The sequence below is a fragment of the Hylobates moloch genome, unplaced genomic scaffold (genome assembly GCF_009828535.3).
Source record: "Hylobates moloch isolate HMO894 unplaced genomic scaffold, HMol_V3 SCAFFOLD_3, whole genome shotgun sequence".
Lineage (NCBI taxonomy): Eukaryota > Metazoa > Chordata > Mammalia > Primates > Hylobatidae > Hylobates > Hylobates moloch.
Window position 1 is genome coordinate 47,079,309 of NW_026652278.1, and position 18,975 is coordinate 47,098,283.

The window sequence follows — 18,975 nt, forward strand, 5'->3', positions numbered from 1 at the left end:
ATGTCATCCGCTAAATACTAATTAAAATAAAAACAACAGCAAAAAAGAAAAATCATGGACTATAGAGCTATTCTATAAGCCCCACGATATCAAATCTGTTTTCAGAATCAAAATTACTTTTGAAAGTACTACAGAATATTTTGTGGAAAATAATGATGATTTACCTTAGTAAAAGATGCACATTTAATATACCAGAAGAATCAGTGAAATGGAACTGAGCAACTCTAACTTATTTATCATATAGGGAGATATGTTGCATGCTTATGTGCATATTCATTAAGCTTCAAATGTAGTAAAATGGTATCTTGTGAATAAAGCATTTTAAATTCTATTTTATGCATTTAAAAATTTTGCACTTATTTCAAAATACAAATAACCTAATATTTTTCTTGATTTTTTTTCTTTTGGCTATTGGAAATGAGCAGCTGACTAAAGAGTACAAATAAATATTCATTTTGCTAGATAGCTCATGAGTTTTCATGAGAACTAGTTTAGCCTGAGACCCAGTAATAACTTCCTGTCATCTTAAGAAGGGGACTATAAAAATTCATTTCACCTAATATTAAGCATGACACTAATTCGGTATTAAATGCTAAGTACATTAGCAATTATGGTACAGTGCGCTATTTCTTTCCAAGTCTCTGCAGTAAGTTTTTCATCATTAATGGTTTATTTTTTTTTCTTTTCTATGCAGAACTTACCATTTGAAATAGTATAACTTGAAAACAGCCAAACTATTTCCATTTTTACTTATATCCATGTAAATACATATTCCTTATGGACAAATGTATCCACTAAACACAATTATAAAACTAGTTCTATAGGAATTAATAAAATAGCAGGCACTCGAATCTCTGTACTTAATTCATAGGGAATCAATGTAAGTTCCAGTTTCTGTAAAAACAATAAAGGAAAAAGGGATCCTTGAATTATTGTCTAATTTATCAAAGTGTAATTAAAATTCTATTGTCTGACTCATCCCCCTTTATAGTCCAAAGACAATTCCAGTTGTGCATTATCATTCATTGTAATAGGATGATTGCTTTCCTAAAACATATTCACACGAAGTAATGTATAAGTGGGTTTGTAATGTGCCTAAAATAATAGGTATTATCATTATGGATCTTCCTTGGTTTTACTTTTCTATCAGTAATGTGGAAAGCAAAATTTGAAAATATTTATAAACTAGAGCGGCTCAGATATTTTGAATTAATTAGGGTGACCAACTCTCCTGGTTTGCCCGAGACTGGAAGATACTTAGAACTTTTAGTTTTAAAGACAGGACAATTTCAAGCAATTTTAGGATTAGTACAATCTCTGGCAAATGGGTTCAAGTTACTTACCCTGAGCCAGAATGTAATCTTGTTGAAATAAAGACAAGACAAAGAAAAGACAAGACAAGAAAAAATAAAGACAAGACAAGAAAAAATAAAGACAAGACAAGAAAAGGAACTGTTTGAAAACCTTGTTGCTGCTCTTTCAGGATTTTTCAAATTTGTCCTCTTCGCCTCCCCAACCCCTAAGTCAAGCAAGTTGTTGTTAAGGACACTCTTCTCTCTCTGGATACAGAATAGGACAGTAGCAACACTTACAAGTTCTGCAGAAAGTAATGAGGGGTAGGGGCCTCAGCTCTACATCACCTAGTCTGGATATGAAGCCAGGGTTTGCCATTGATTAGGTGAATGATTCTGTGGCTCCATTTTCTCTAATATTAATAGAATATTAATAATATTTAATTTATAGTGTTGTATGAACAATACCTATCATGCATTAAGAAATCAAGGAAGTTAGTTAATTTTTTGTGATCTTGATTATGATTAGCAACTTAGAACAGACCGTTATGTCTGCCAGTGATAGTAGCTTTAAAATCTAGATTCTTAGGAGGACTTGCTACTTTTAGCAATCTTCTGCAAGAGGTAGCTTCTATCACCTGAAGGGCTCAGCTATATATTTGTTTGTTTATTTTTTCCCATTCAAGATATACACATGAAATGGAAGAAGAAAATTTCAAAACTTAAGATTCTTCCAGGAAATACAGTGTCAGTGGAATGGACAAGTGGGTAAAATTAGCACAGTTCTTTGGGGCTAATTATGTTTTTAGTGAAGGATGATAAATTCTACAGATTTATTTTTGAATAGCCAGTATTGTAATAAAGCTACTTTATTGGAATAGCTCATTAAATTATTCTGAGAGTCCGTTAAGGAAGGCATGTCAGTTTTTATTCTCAGTTATGAGGGTTGGGTGCAAGACTAAAGAGCATATTGGAGTTCAACAGGCCACAGTTTGGTCTGGCTACCAGTAGAATTTTGCTTCTATTAAAGTTATGAAAAAGGAAGACTGCTGAAAAGCAGGTTGTGAGTTGATTCTGGAATTCTAGAGTATGAATTCAGTTCCTTCAAAATTGCATTGTTCTAACTGTTAGCATCTAATGTCAAAGCTTCATTTCAGATAGGCAGTGGGGCAGGGCTCAGATCAAGCCATTCTCCTCTACTCTATCCCTAAAGGAATTTGAAGTAGACACTTCCTAATTAGCAGAAAGTAGACTTGTGCCTGATCTTTGATCTTGTAATTTAGCCAATTAAGTTTACTACATGACACTTAGTAAAGATAATTTGTCTGTTAAGATGTAATTGCAGGACTTTGATTTTTCACATAAGGTTTATTTCCAGCATTTACTAAGTACAACGCATAAGATGTTTAAGAAAATATTGGAAACACTCAAAAGGTTGAGATGGAAATCTGGTCGCTCAATATCTAAACAGCTGGTCAAAAGCATCATTGAAAAACATACCTAAAATATTTATTTTTACTTTAAAAATGAAAGAGAAAAGGCTAGAATCCTGGATTTTGCATATGAAATTATAAAGCATTTAAGGGAAAATCAATTTAAAAAAATAACACAGCCTGACATAACTAAATATATTCTATTCCTTGAACACCTTTTAAAGTCAATTATAAAAGTCATGTCTTTTCAGCTGCTTACTCTCTTTGTGTTTGTTATAACAGATTCCTGACTCTCAATATCAGATTCATCCTGGAACAGATTTTATATCATGAGATATAAATTTAAAATGGAAATGTAATGTGTATACATCCTATAGTTGCATGTAGATATGCCAGCTTAAATAATGAAAAGTATTTACGTAATTTAGTGTAAAAAAACTCACTTTTTTCCAAAATGCCTAAGTATATTTGGTTGAAGTCTTATTTTTTATTTTTGGGGAAAGTGCTTTAGTTTTTATTTTCCTTTGTACATGTAGACAGACTTTCTACAAATAAGGAAGAACCTTCTCTCTTTGTGCTGCTCAAAAACATTAAGTAACCCCATTTAAACCCTAAATAAACTCTAAAACATCAATGAAAAACTTATTTAAAATATTTGTTTTCACTTCAAAAATGAACAAGATGGCTGGGCACAGTGGCTCATGCCTGTAATCCCAGCATTTTGGGAGGACAAGGCGGGCAGATCACGAGATTAAGAGATCGAGAACATCCTGGCCAACATGCTGAACCCCGTCTCTACTAAAAATACAAAAACTAGCCGGCGTGGTGGCGGGTGCCTGTAGTCCCAGCTACTCCGGAAGCTGAGGCAGGAGAATCACTTGAATCCAGGAGGCGGAGGTTGCAGTGAGCTGAGATTGCGCCACTGCACTTCAGCCTAGGTGACCAGAGCAAAACTCCGTCTCAAAAAAAAAAAAAAAAAGAAAGAAAGAAAGAAAGAAAAGAAAAACAAAGAGAAAATCCTGGAATTCTGAACCCAGCTTAGCAGTTGTCTAATTATGTCCTCTATACATTGTATCTGATATATTTTTAGACATAAACTCATGGCTTCATGAACCCCAATAATAGATCTATAAGAAAAAGTCATTTTGTATTAAACATTTTCCCATGGAAATAAAGGATTCCCACAGGTTAAATAAGAATTTGGCCTTTTGCCCAGAAGAAGGAAATTTTCATGGAAGCTTTTTTAGACTACAGTGAGTTATACAAAGTCACAGTACTTCTGCTTGGTTTACTTTTAATTAAACAATAATTCAGAGCTATTATTTATTATTTTCAATATTTGTAAGTTGCTCATTTCTTCATTGCAAAAGAAAATGTTTTGAGAATGATCCATTTTATGTATCACATTTAGAAATAAATGCACTTCTGAAAGTCTGTGTTGGAAAGCAGAAAAATGAAGTGTCTTGTGTAATCTGCATTAAGAGAATTATTAGATCATAATCTACATAAAAGAATATTCAGGACTGTATATATTTTGACATTTAGTCGTCTAATTACAAACAAGTACACTTTAAATGAACAAGCTTGTTAACATACCTTGACCTCCCTCCCTCCTTTCGTCCCTTCCTCTGTCTCTAGCTTAAATACAAAAAGTTGTGTATTCAAAAGCAACAGTGTGCAAGTTATTTTGATACTATTCTTTGCTAAGTTCAGAATTGCATTGCAATTCAATTTTATTTTCTATCCACTTTGTTTTAGTGTTAAGGAATAACCAAATAGAGCATTAAAGATTATAATATTGAGTGCCCAAGAATAGTAATCAAAAGTCTGCCAATAAAGATGCTATAAAATTGGATGAGTTGGTAATGTCTTAAGCAAATATTAGGAATTTAGGTACGTATTAGGCAGATATTTGGGGATTCTAAACATGTGTTCCCATAATGGGAGAGTAACACTTGGATAGAAAGGAAGTTACCTAATTGTGATCATTTTGGGGAATATTGAGTGGGCAGGGATGAGGGTGGGAGTGGGTAGAGGTGGGGGTGACTGCAGTATAGTGTACAATTCACTGCAGCCCGCGTGGTCTCCCTCGCTCCTTCACGATTTTCCCTCTTCATCAAAGTTTGTGTCAGGATGTCTTCCTGGCCATTCAAGTGGAAAGATACATTCCTAGCAGCTTGGTTGTGAGGAAAGTAATATTTTTAAAGGTATGATTCAGTTTCAAGATGAAATTTTTGGAGCTCGGGAATGATTTTTAACCCCCACCCTCTCCCCGCCAAATTCAGCAAATGGAAGAAGCAAGGCCCATCCGAGAACTATTCCCAGGCACCAGGTCGAGGCGGAGGGCTCATGGGGAAGCTGAGTGGCCTGCTAGGGCCCAAATCCGTTTTTGGCCTTTGCCCTAAAACAGTTCCCTGATCAGAGTTTGGAAGGGGCAGAAAGGAAAGTAACTATCTGGAGCAGGCAAAGAGTAGCCACGCCTCGGGGGCTAAAATCGGAAACCCCACCCCCTACCCCACAACCCTTTCCCAAAGGTAGTAGGCTGAAAGGGGGAATTCCTCGCGGGCGCCGACTCGCTTGCATCTCCTGAGAGGCAAGTTTCTTCGCAAGCGTTAGCCACCTGTGTGAGGCGCTCCGTGTGGGAAAGGTGGCGTGGGAGAAGCGACAGCTCGGCCACACCGCTCGGGAGCTTTCCTTAGTGAGGCCGGCCGTCAAAATACCTCCAGAACTCAGAGCTTTGATGATACAGAGTCCCGTATGCCTCGTACGTCGCTAGGATCGTAGCCCAACATTCTCCAGGCTGGTCTGCTCTGGAGTCAGCTGAGGCCTCCCGAGTTTGCCCGGGGTCCTCCCTGTCCCCTCCCTCCCACCTCCCCACCCCCGAAGTAGTGCTCCCGCCTCGCTCCACCCGCACACCCCCGGCGCGCCTTGGAGGCTTATCAGGCTCCCCGCACATCCCGCAAGCTTCCTTGGGCGCCCGGCACGAGGGACCCTGAGAGCCCAGCCGCTGCCTCGGAGCCCCCATTCATGTCCCCTCCTCCCGCTCCCCCGCCACCGCGCCTCCCGGCTCTTCTCCCCCGCGCCGCGGCGCCCACCGCGTCTCAGGTTTAATCCCGAGTTGGCCCTGCTGGTTTGCTCTCCCCGCTCTGAGCCTCACAGCCAGCCCAGAGAAGTGGAATCTGCACTGAAACTCTGGGTGGCTGGAGCCGGCGGACTGGGCATGCTCAGAAGCCAGGGCTGGCTTTGGTCTCAAGTAGGAAGCTTTGGCACTCGGGAGGCAGCGGCGACTTTGGGGAAAGTTGATCGGAGAGGGGAGGAAGCCCCAGGACGCGGAGCAGCGGCAGGAAGGAGCCCCCGGCAGCCCGGAGGAGCATGGGCACCTTGCGGGATTTACAGTACGCGCTCCAGGAGAAGATCGAGGAGCTGAGGCAGCGGGATGCTCTCATCGACGAGCTGGAGCTGGAGTTGGATCAGAAAGACGAACTGATCCAGAAGCTGCAGAACGAGCTGGACAAGTACCGCTCGGTGATCCGACCAGCCACCCAGCAGGCGCAGAAGCAGAGCGCGAGCACCTTGCAGGGCGAGCCGCGCACCAAGCGGCAGGCGATCTCCGCCGAGCCCACCGCCTTCGACATCCAGGATCTCAGCCATGTGACCCTGCCCTTCTACCCCAAGAGCCCACAGTAAGCAGGGGTGACGCGCCGGGTCCATGTGGCGCCCTGGCGATGGGGAGCTGCGGGTCTCTGTATTGTCTGTCGGCCCCCGCCCCTCCCGCTTGCCATGTCTGTCCTCATCCTCAGAAATGTTTCATTTTAACGGGCACTTCTTGCGGGGCTGTGCACGTTTCTCAGAGCCAGACTCACTGCACATACGTTGCCTTCGTGTCTTTGTCAGATGTCAAGCTATTATTTTTAAATATACATATACGTTCGTGTAAGCCACCTAGTGTACGTAGAGTTTGAACACGTCCCAGGTGTGTGTCCGACCGTGTGTGTGAGTGTGAGAGAAGAAATAAAAAGCCCCCTTGTCTCCCAAAAGCCCTGGCAAACCAGCCCAGCTGGAAAATCCTAAATGCAGGCTCATCAGACTTGAAATGAAATGCGTCTGATATCACCCATACTTTCTATGCTTTTGTGGCTCTCCCGGATTTCTCTACCTGCTGGCGCTTCACGCTGGTACCCTTCAAACCTGACGTTCTTGTCATCATCAAAGTGTGAAACATAAGCAAATATGCATAGAAAAAGGAAGAATTTTTGATTTCCTGAATTGGATGACATTTACAATCCATAAATGGAAGACTAGTCTGTTGATTTTGAAGAAATATTTTTTCATAACATATGAGGGAGAAGATTGCTTATTTTCCTTAAGGAACGTGCATAATGTTACTAATGGAGCATCTCCATCTCCCAAGAGGTGGTTGCTTGTTTCCGGGGTCAGATACAGATAAGCACACTTATTTAAAACGTGGACCCATTGTTTGCCTTACTCTTGGCTTCTAATGCAACCACTCTGGCATTGTTCTAGCCTTTTAGAGAACTGTGCAATTCTGATGTTAGTGGGCTTCATAACTTGGATGGGAAAAATTTAATGAAACTTGTTATACAACACTCAACTCAGAGTTCATATGGAGAGTAAAGCGACAGGAACATGAGGTTAACAGAGAATGTGGGAGAGCACCCAAAAGAACGGCATTTTAAATTAATAGATAATAACATAATTGATAAAACCAAGGGTGTTGCTGCTTACTCTACTACTAACGACAACACTTTGGCTGGATGGCACGTGTTACATAATAACGCAAGGTCCATCGAAACCCTTCACTTCATAAATACATCAAGTTAAAATAAGGAGAAAGTAAATATTCGATTATCTCTATTTGTATTTATTGGATGTTTTTTTGGGGGAATCACAGTATGTACCAATTATTACTTTTGAAAACTTAGAGTTATACCTATACATATTGATTCCCATGGAACATTTGCTGTTCATGCAGGCTTAGTTTAGGGAGGAGTTTGTATTCTGCGAGGGAGTTGGAAAGAGACAATAAGGATAAACATTTCTGAGATTCTGACCTTAACAAATTGCCCTAATAGTTCAGCAGACTTAGATCTGCCTTAGAAACCTGAGTGATCTGAATAAACTTCAACTTTCTCTGGTAAATTAATTTGCAGTCCTGACATGCCTGACTGTTTTAGCTAACGAGGTACATGACCATCTCTCCTGGGCCAAGTTTTGCATAATGAAAAAATAACTCAAAGACAGCTCTCTGCATCTTTAAACATTTCATAGGATCTCATTTTCGTATCCGCAGGACTCTTGAGTGACACAGAGCAAACTCTGCTTTTACAAAAAGACCATTTTAATAGGTTTCATAGTGAAGCATGTTCAAGCCAGCTGATAACTCCAGTTAAACATTCCATCAGAGATTTACAAGATTCTAGGCAGTAGAGAATGAGCTATACAATGTGATAAGATTAAAAGCCTCTTTGTACATGACTTGTAGAATAACTGCATTGAAAAACAAACAAACAAAAAAGGTCCAGAGTGGAAAATAAAGCCGGTGTGGCAGATAATTTACAGCATCCCATTATAATACACATTTTATCTATCAAACAATGCTGTGTGTCCTGATACTGATTTCTTACTAATAACTTGTATTTTAAAGGACTCAGCTCTTAAGGTATTGCCATGATGCTTTGGGTGACTGAAGTATTTTATTGAGGAAAATGATAGAATGCCTTCCAAGCTTAAATAATTTTGGAAAAACATCTGTTCTTTTTTCACACTTACATAAAGAAAACTAGAAAAAAATTGGCTTGAGTAGTAGAAAGTGTACCTTTCTTAGGGAAAAAAGAAGTACACTGTATGCAAAATGAATAAATCTTATGTTGTTTGAATGCTTGTACAAGGTAGCTCCACAAAGAGTTAAGAAAACCTGCCAAACCAAAGAAGACTTGTTTGCATTTCAATGTATTTCACTATGAATAATTTGATTACAGGGACTTACTGGCAACAAGTGTTTGTGTCTTTATATTTCATCTTTACTACATCTTAAATGTAGCCATCTTTCTTATACATATAGATTATTGTGAGTTCAAGTTAAAATGAAACTATCTAAATAGACACATTAATTTCCAGTTTACGTTCATGCTAGTTTTTGATTCTCTTTCTTTTTAGATGTAGGTAACTGCCGCACTAATGTTCTGTTCATTTATCTGATATATGCAAATATATCTGTTTTGTTTTTACTTACTGAGGTTGCCTTCTGAGGATTATAATTTTTTTTTAGTTCTGTTTTCTTGGTAAATTTGGTCATTTAAAAATAGTATAAAATGTAAATTAATGTAATAACTTGAATCATTTTAACATTTTTGGCTTGGAATTTTTCCTCTAATGTGGGAACTGGAGGGAAGGTTCTGTCAGATTCCAGCACTGAGCCAGGACACTCCTGCTATAACTATGAGGTAGGAGGAGGGTTTTTATTGGTCTCTTTCACAATCTGTATAGATACGGTACTTACGTGAAGCAAAGAACTGATATAGCAAATTGGAATCTATATTCCACTGCTACCAAATAACTCCTTGAGAATGTAAAACTACTAAACTATATTTGGAAATAAATTGAGCAAATAAACCCTTAAAATGAAAAAACAAAACCTAAGCATTCATTATGTGAGATCAGATAGCCTGTTGATTGCCTATGTAGAATAGTTCTTATGCACTTAAGTAATTTTATTTCATCATTCCTGAAATTGATTCTATATCATGTTAGAAAATTCAGTCTCTGAAATTTTGATCTAAACCCCTTATCTTTTGAAAATATTCCCAAATCTTTTCCATTTTCATGTCACAGGGTTTCAGTCATTTCAGTTGGATTATATAGACTTGAGTTCCTAAAAGTGGTTAGTGTCTTTGTATTTTTGTAAGCTGTTGCTTTCACTCCATGTTCTATTTTATTTCCTTTTTTTTTTTCCTTTGTTGTTGTTGTTGTTGTTGTTGAGACAGAGTCTCACTCTGTCACCCAGGCTGGAGTGCAGTGGCACGATCTTGGCTCACTGCAACCTCCACCTCCGGGGTTCAAGCAACTCTCCAACCTCAGCCTTCTGAGTGGCTGGGATTACAAGCACGTGCCACCAATGCCTGGCTTTTTTTTTTTTTTTTTTTTTTAGTAGAGATGGGGTTTCGCCAGTTTGGCCAGGCTGATCTTGAACTCCTGAACTCAGGTTATCAGCCCACCTGGGCCTCCCAAAGTGCTGAGATTACAGGTGTGAGCCACCACACCTGGCCCCTGTTTCACTTTTTCATTGTGAAGTACTTTGGAGGAGTTAAGGATAAAAATATTTATATTTATTTATTTATTTATTGAGACAGGTCTCTCTCTGTCGCCCAGGCTGGAGTGCAGTGGCACGATCTCAGCTCACTGCAAGCTCTGCCTCCCGGGTTCACACCATTCTCTTGCCTCAGCCTCCCGAGTAGCTGGGACTACAGGCACCAGCCACCACGCCTGGCTAATTTTTTTGTATTTTCAGTAGAGACGGGGTTTCACAGTGTTAGCCAGGATGGTCTCGATCTCCTGACCTCGTGATCCGCCCGCCTCGGCCTCCCAAAGTGCTGGGATTACAGGTGTGAGCCACTGCGCCCGGCCTATTTTTATTTTTAAGGAGGCATTAATTTTAAGAGATTATTTAATCTTTTAAATTTTATATTAATATATCTCAAGAAAAACAAAATGTTCCTAAAGGCTGTATATTAAATTCTGTTGGAAGTTGAGAGAATTCTAGAATTCTAATGTAATTATAGATGGCATAATATTAAAACATAGATGTCTTGAAAGGTAGAAATTTAATTCCAAAAGTGCCCTACAGCTCGGTTCAATACTTCTATGGGATTGCCTGTGACGTGCAAAATATTGTAAGGCATTAGAGGTAAGAGCTACATAGGTCCTACCATCCAGGAGTGAACAAGGGGTTTACAATACTGCACAAGTAAATATTCTAGAAAGTAGATAGAGTAAGGTAAGTCACAGGGGAGATAACTAAGACAGGTGGCAAAACATAATCAAGCCTGTTTAGTTTTATGGTGTCGGAAACTCATGTGGAAGTAGAAGGGTTTAAAGTAAGTATTTGAAGAATGACTATGATTTAGGTGAGTGGAAATGAGAGGAAAGAGGGAGGGATAGAGATAGGGACTGGGGAAATACATTCCAAGCCATTAGCAAAGCGACAGCACAGAAAAAGAAAGCAGGGCCCCTCTGGGAATTGGCAGCAACTAGTGGCTGTGCTAAAGTACTGTAGTGGGAACTGTGGAAAAGCAAGTTTAGGCCAGTGAGAATGAGAATCTCAGTTTCCGTGTTGATAAAGTAGGTGAGAGGGCATTCTTCTGGGTGTTAGAATAGCTAAGGCTCATTTGTGTGTGTGTGTGTCTGTGTGTGTGTGTGCACATGTGTGTGTTTTATACCAAGGACTAATAGTTACCCACTAATACAGTTCTGAATGCCAGAATATCAGTTCAGCTTTCTTATCGCCACCATCACAGTCCTGTTAATAGTCATAACTATACTAACTAGGTATGAGTAGTTAATTTAAGCAAACAGCAGATGATTAGAAGTCTTAAAGAAACCAAGTTCCAAGTTCCTTTTTCCACTCACTTCCAAACATTCCCATTGAAAATAATCTAATTTCATGCCACAGACTAGCACTGCAGATTCCTCACATACCTAGGCAAGCTGAACATCTATGAGAATTGAACCTGAAGTTGTTTTTCGAAAGTCATCTTTTCTTGTTTTTGTGGAGGAGTTAAATTCCAACCTAATGTTATTCTAATAGAGTTTCCAATTTAAGGTTGATTGTTAATTTGACATTACAGTTTATGCAGTAGAATTGAAGTCCCGGAAGCATTTATAAAAATGTACGAGACCAGGGTGCTAAAACCTTTTTAGGGTATTTTGAAGCACAGTCAAGTTGCATGCCCCCAAAATGGGTCTCATAATGAAGATACTGGTAAGCCCTTAAATAGAAAGGCTCTAGAAACTGCCTGAGAATATAAATTACCAGCTTCCTTGCCCTACTGGGCCACATTTCCAAGCTCCTGATACTTGTTATCTGGATTCCTAATGGGAAAGGGTAGAAGAATACAGATGATGTTTCTATTGTTGCTGTTTGCAGGTTATAAGGCATATGAACACATTTTTTTTTTCCTGTCTGCCTAGCAATGGAGGGTCTCCATGGTATCCTAGCAACCATACTCGAACACCAGGCTGCTGCTCTTTCTGCCATATCTACCATAGGTGCTGCCGCCCATCCCAAGAAACTGGGTCTGTTGCTAGCATTCTAGATCCTCTCACTTGAACCTTTCAAGCTCAGAGAACGCAAGACAATGTGATAAATAAGCACATGCTGAAAGCAGCATTTACCAGTATGCTCAACAGCTTATTAGGCAATCACATCCTTGGCATTTTGAATCCTAATCTGAATTGTTGAGCTGGTACTGTTTGCCACCCCTTCCCCGACAGCCCTTCTCTGCTTCCTCACACTCAGTTCTGACACCGGTTCTGCTTCTCTCTCACCATCTTCTGTAACGACTGTGTTCCTCAGCACTTCCTTAAAATTTATTTTCTGAGAAGTTCCTTATGCGCAACCTGTTTGAACTTTCTAAGGATAATTTTGTTTGGAAGAGCAGAGGAATGTTCATCCTCCAAAACTGTCGTGTAAATATAAACAATAACACAAAAACTTCAGCTACACAAAACAGATGTTTAACACAAGATGGAACTAATAGTACACTCTCAAAAGTGTCTTATTTCTGAATGAATTTTATAAGCATACTACTCTCCAGCTTTTTTCATGGCTTATGAAATTCACATAAGCATTCCTTCTGGAGGCTCTAGGGGAGACTCCATATCTTGTCTTTTTCAGCTTCTAGAGGCTGCCTATATTTTAAGCATGAAATTTGTAAGCAATGAAAAAAGCTGGAGAGTAGAGTGAGAAGAAGAAATGCCTACTGAGGGGACAAGAAAGGGCAAAATGAAATGAGTATTGGTAAAGCTATGCCATATTTGCAAGGAAGTTGGAAAATAGTGATAGGCTTTGTGTGCAAGTAAATAGGTGACAAGACTGGAAAAGAGCTTGCAAGTAAGATAGTACTTTATGGATGAAGACTGCGGTAGAGAAGAGGCACCCAAATTGGAGTATATAGAAGGCTTGCCTTCTTAGGGAGCTGTACTGAAGATAGTTTCCCATTAGACCAGTGCTTGTTTTGAATGCATTGTATTGTCCCTTTGAAATGCTCCTTAATTTGACATCAGTGAAGACTTGGTGGTATTTGTGCAGCCCATAGTGCAGAGGACAAGAATAAGGGCAACAACTCAGTGCATCCTGTTTCTGAATGAAAGCGTCAAGAATTACATTGCTCATCATCATCAGATTGGGTAATATTTATGGAGCATTAACTCTGTGCCAGGCATTGCTCCTGTGCTTTATATAGATTGTCTCTTTCATTGATTGAATGATTGATTGATTGATTGAGACAGGTTCTTTCTGTCTTACTGCCCAGGCTGGAGTGCAGTGACACAATCATAGCTCACTGCAGCTTCAAACTCCTGGGCTCAAGTGATCCTCTTGCCTCAGCCTCCAGAGTAGCCAAGATTATAGGCATATAGCACCACACCTGGATAATTTTTAATTATTTCTGTAGAGACAGGGTCTCAGTTACACAGGCTGGTCTTGAACTTCTGGCCTCAAATGATTCTCCAGCATCTGCGCCTCCAAAGAAAGTGCTGGGAATACATATGTAAGCCACCGCACCCCACCTGATCATCTTTTTTTTAGGATAAAAACAACCCTGTGAGGAAGATTCTGGATTATCCCAATTTCACAGCATGAGAAAAAGAACTCTGGGGTGTAGAGAAGTGAAGCAACTTGCCCACAGTTACACAAGGTTGAGCCTGAATTTGAGCTCCAGAGCTTTTCTCCTTAGCCGCTAGGCTCTCTTACTGCCCAAAGGGCCATGGGGATTAGGTAGTTGCAGGAAAACTTTATGAATAACATATAGGTCGTTCTCTGGGGTGTATCTGTTCACCAATAGTTAAATAGGAAGCAGAAGGACTCTGGGACTAGTGGAAGAAATGATGTAGGACGGCGGTTCCCAAACTTTCCTGCACATTAGTATCACCTGAGAAACATAAAAATCCAATTCCTAGATTGTACCACAAACCAATTAAAATCAGAATGTCTGCGGGTTGGAAGCTACATATCAGTAATTTTTAATGGTTCTTCAGGTAACTTTAACATGTAGCAAAATTTGAGAACCACTCTGATAGGAAGATGACAAGAGGAGTGTGTGTGTGTGTGTGTGTACGTTTGTGTGTGATATTAAAAAACCAGGATAAAATGTTCATCTAAAGAGTTGAATGTCTCTTTTGGCTAAAACCTTTAAGTGCTAGGGGCCTGCAAAAGCATAGCTGGATTTTTTTGCCAAATTATACGTGTAGACAGTTTAGTTGACGCCTTCTTGTTTATTCTCCTAAACAAGTGATCATTTCCCCACCTAGCCCATTGGTTCTCAAACATAGCTGTATGTTACAATCACCTAGGGAGCTTTAAAACATACATTTGCTGGGCACCACCTCCAGAGCCTATGATTTAATTGTTCTGGGGTAGACATGAGGTATAGGTATATTATTTTTACTCCCAAAGTGATTATAATATTCAGCCAGGGTTGAGAACCTCTGCTATGACCCATTCATTGTTGATTGTTACAGACTACTTGAATTCCTATACTTTAGGGAAGCACCTTTCTTGTTTCTTTTTGAGCAACCCAAGTCCCTGGCTTGCAGTGGAGCCAGACAGCTTCAGCTCTCCAGTCTCCCTAGCATCTGAACCTGTCAGTGTGACTTTAATCTCTCGGGTTACCTGTTAAGGACCTGGGGCACACAAAAGTGGCAGCAGCTCTGTTCAGTGGGTAAGTACGTTTCCCCTTTCCTGCCAGCCAGGGTTCCTGGCCACTGTTCAAATGTGAGACACATTCGGATCAGCCTTCATCCCAAGTTTTTTTTTTTTTTTTTTTAATTCTCACTGAGGGCAGCTGCCTCTGTGGCCAGATAGTTTCTTTGGGTCCCAGCTCCTGCTATCCGATGCTAAGTTGAAGGTGAAACAATGATGAGTGCCTCTTGGAAGAGCAGTCCTGGGCTTGTAGCGTCTGTCCTGGTATGTGATGTCTCTGCAGCCAGCTACAGTTTTGTTTTTTTTTTTCCTACAGATATTTTATCCTTTTAAGGCAAACAGCGTGAGCTCAGGCTGAGGAGTACTTTCTGAGGAGACTTCAGAGAAAGCAGAACTAGCACATCAACCTTTCAGCCCCCTTTTCAGGAGGCTTGGTTTAAGTGGACGGATCTGGGCATTGCTGGCAGATGAGAGGTCTGAGACGACACCTGCAATAAAAAATCTTGGTGTGTCCCTCATGAAGACTTCCAGGAGAAATAAGAATTCCTAAACCGTGTGGTCAGACCTCACTGCTGCCCCTATTGCCAGCTCTGTGTGTCTTTCCTGCCCTCTGTCCCCTTAGATCCTTGTTACAAACTCCTCAAGGTGTTGCTAATGGTCTCTGCTAGGAGCCTATTTACATTTGCAATTTAATCATTATTTTCTCAGGTAAGGATCAGCCAATATATCACTTTATATAAGCAATGAAAATAGCTAATATAATTGCAAATACTTTTTGATAAAAATATTCTTAGAATCGGAGTCAGCAAGGAGCTTTTCTGTCTTTTCCCCACTCCTAAAATATGAAAATGTATTCAGCTGACAGATAGTATGTTAAAACAGAATAGATGTAATAAGGCTGCCCAGAGGATTGAGGACATTAATTATGCAGGGAAGTTAATCATAAGTAAAGTAAACACTTTCATTATGAATCCAGCTTCATGGAGTGCATTTGGTTATTGCACGTAATTGGGGAGGGATAAGAGGAATTAGAAACAATGAAAAACATGACCAAAAGCATGTGTTTAATTATTATGACTTAGCAGTTAGAAGCAGAATGATAGGCAGAAGTTGGTGGTAAGACACTGGGAAAATATCTGTGTCTTTGCATTCTTATATTCCAACCTATGAAAGGATGGGAGTTCATATAAAAAGAAGAAATTAGTGACAATTTACTACCAAGATATACTACTTTCACCTGCATCAAAAATAAAATAATGTTAGTTACTTTTGCCTTTCTAAAGATCATAAATGTAAATTAAACTTCAGATTTGCTTTAAGATATATGTAATTTAATTCACTTCTACATAGATGTGGAGAGAAAATAATGTAAGCTATTTACTTATGCTTTGGCTGGGCATAAAGCATAAGTAAATACCTTATATTATTTTTATGTGGTTATAATATGCATCAAAAAACAGATCTAATGTTATTGACCTTCTAATATTTAGTTTCATTTTCTCACTTTTAGACCCTACCTACTGTTAAGAATTAACATTGTACTGCTTTGAACATGAGGTAATTATAGTATCAGCCAGTCAGTTTAATTTGGTTAATTGGATTGAATGTCAGTGATGACAAATACACTCTAGTTAAGCAGAATACTTGGACTATTTTTGGAAACAATTGTATTATGGTAATATCAAGCTTTCACCAGAGCTTGGCCAAGGAATAAGGAGATAATGTGAGGAAAAAACATATCTTCTGGATATACTGTACATCATCTTAATGGTCCAGTTTTATCAGTAAATTATGGTTTTGACAATGCTTCTAAGTTTGGACTGAAAAGGAAGAAGAAAATATGGCCAGGACAAAAAAGAAAAATGCAAAATCTAAGTTTTGCTCCTCTGGAGTAATTGCTACAGATGGAAAATAGGGTGGGTTGGTCATAAGCTACCATGCCTGCAGGTGGCTGGCAAACATGCTGTAAAAGGAAGCACAGCTCCACACTTCCATCTTCCTAATACCCACCTTACCTAAATCACTGGTGACTAAGTAACACGTTTTGTATTAAAGCGAGTAAGAGAAGATAGCCTTAGATTAGATTTGGGCTGGTTTGACAAGAGTGTCGCCATATCCTTCACAGAGGAATATTAAACATATGAAAGTGACATTTTGCTAAGCCTGTGTTGACAACTCATTATGTCAGTGGGAAGAGAGAAATAAGAAAATATGCATTGGAATGAACCCCTTTTGGAGGATACCAAAGCTTAGAAAAGTACGCCCAAAGACACTTAGAAAAGTAAGAGTAGTGTTTTTTTTTTGGCTGGGAGATCGATTCAGTGAGTTCCTCTCTGAGCAAATGGATTTTACTTAATGTAACATTTTTTTCAGTTCTGAATGTTAGAGGAAAATCTTTTTTACCCATAGTGTATGGTACAGTGCAAAATGAAAGAATTGCTCAAAGTTCGTAGTCATTCATTGAATACCTAGCTTTATAAAAATGTAATGTGAACTCCATCATACACTTGTATGAGCAGTGTTTCTTGTTACAGATCTGAAAAGCTTTAGAAATAATGTGAAAGAAAGTATGCTATGATTTTTAAAAATAGTTTTAGCCTTGGTCAGGAAAAAGTCATTTTTCTCTTCTTCAAAATTTTACTTCAGATTTTTTGTTCTTCATCAAAGGAAAATATGACATGAAAAATTGTAACTTGCCTGATTCTGCTTTCCAGATGTTTTACCATTACTTAGTATGGAAACCTATATTCTCTTGTTGGAAAAAAAGGAGCTAAGTGAGAACTAAGTGATTCCCTGTTTATGTAGCACTGAATGGCATACAAATAAATAGATGTTACTTTGAAACTGTCCTCATGGAAAGGAATGGCAAATAAATAAAATAAGCTCACTCTGAATGAATTATCTTTTTTAACTTCTTGACACCTTTTACATACTTCATGAGTTTATCTAGCCTTTGCCTTTCTGTTGGTTTGCTTAAGGCATTAACATATTTATTTTCCCTTCCTTTTGGCTTTTGGTGGGAAATGCTCAGCTTAATAAAAGTATTTTCTTTCTGATAGATAACAGCTAAAAGAGTGTAGCCCATATCCTTTCCAATAACAATAATTAGAGAAAGAACTTCCAGAAATAGAGAATTTAGGCACTTAGAAGCATTATGGATATGTGTGTTTGGGTGTTTGTTTACATGTTTTTAAATAATTATAATAACCTTTTTCCGAAAATTCTGATATTTGAAGAGTATCCATTAAAATTCATATTCTATTCATTATATAATCATGATAGTTTTAAGCAACTCACACCCTTAGAAAATGGAGAACAGAAGAACCAATATTGAAATATTCTGGTGAATATACCAAATTTGGTGTGCAGACAGGTGTATCAAGTTGAACAAACAGATTACTAGCTCCCTTATCCTGAAGTGTAAAAGCAAAAACACTGATCATCAAAGAGGAGGATACTCTTCTCCAGTGACCCTTTCTCATCTGAAGTTCGTCTTATCTTTTGGTGCAGTCACTGAAGTCCTGTGCTATGTAAGTCATCTATCGTAATAGAGCAGTGCTCCATCTTCTGGATTCCTAAGGGTTACTGTCAGGGTGATGGATGGAAAATGGCTCAAGTGCACATTTATTTGTCTTGGCAAGAGTGAGATTCTCTGCTAGATGGTCTTAGAGGTTATTAAAGAATATCTCAGGAAACCCTTGCTAGTGAGTTTTTAAATCATCTCTGACAGCTTTTCCCTCTCTTTCTTGACTCCTGTTAATAGATTTCAACACTTCTTTTTGTAGTTCAATCCATTGCTTTATCATCATGAAAGGAAGAATATAATATTAACAACTTCTCTTGCTCAAACTAGGCTCGCTTTTTTTTCTTCATTTTTTTTCTGGACCTAGAAGCAATTTCCTCTGCAAAGAAATCTTTGATAAAGTGAAAGTAGTAATTGTTACTTTTTAGCCTTGTCTTTAATGGTCAATTATTGATGATGATGATGATGATGATAATGATGATAATTACTAAAAATATTTGTCTAACTGTATATCATATATGTGATCTCATTTAATTCTCACAGCCATCTGATAAAGTAGCTGCTATTATCATCCCAGTTTTTCATATGGAGAAAATGAGGCACAGAGAAATTAGACAACTTGCCCAAAACAAAACAGTGGCCTGAAGTGCTGCAATGCAGGGTTATATAAGCCCAGAGCTCATGTTCACTCTCTATATGCTGTGTTGTTTAGCTATTTGTTTCATCAACCCATTGTTAGCAGAAGTCTCTTGTGCAGTTTTGTTTTTTTTATATAGACAGCTCTTTGGT

General features: G+C 38.9%; 1 protein-coding gene across 2 annotated transcripts in view; it reads left to right on the top strand.

Annotated features, from left to right (window-relative positions):
• Positions 1-18,975, top strand: part of PRKG1 (protein kinase cGMP-dependent 1) — a 1,338,496-nt gene that overhangs the window by 77,555 nt on the left and 1,241,966 nt on the right. Inside the window, exon 1 of one of the 2 annotated variants that reach the window (XM_032137641.2) lies at positions 5,927-6,408. The exons of the other annotated variant lie outside the window; for it this stretch is intronic. Coding sequence (XP_031993532.1) covers positions 6,098-6,408 — 311 coding nt within the window. The 5' untranslated portion in view covers positions 5,927-6,097. Of the gene's footprint in view, positions 1-5,926; positions 6,409-18,975 lie in introns of those variants that run through there. 2 annotated transcript variants of the gene reach the window in all.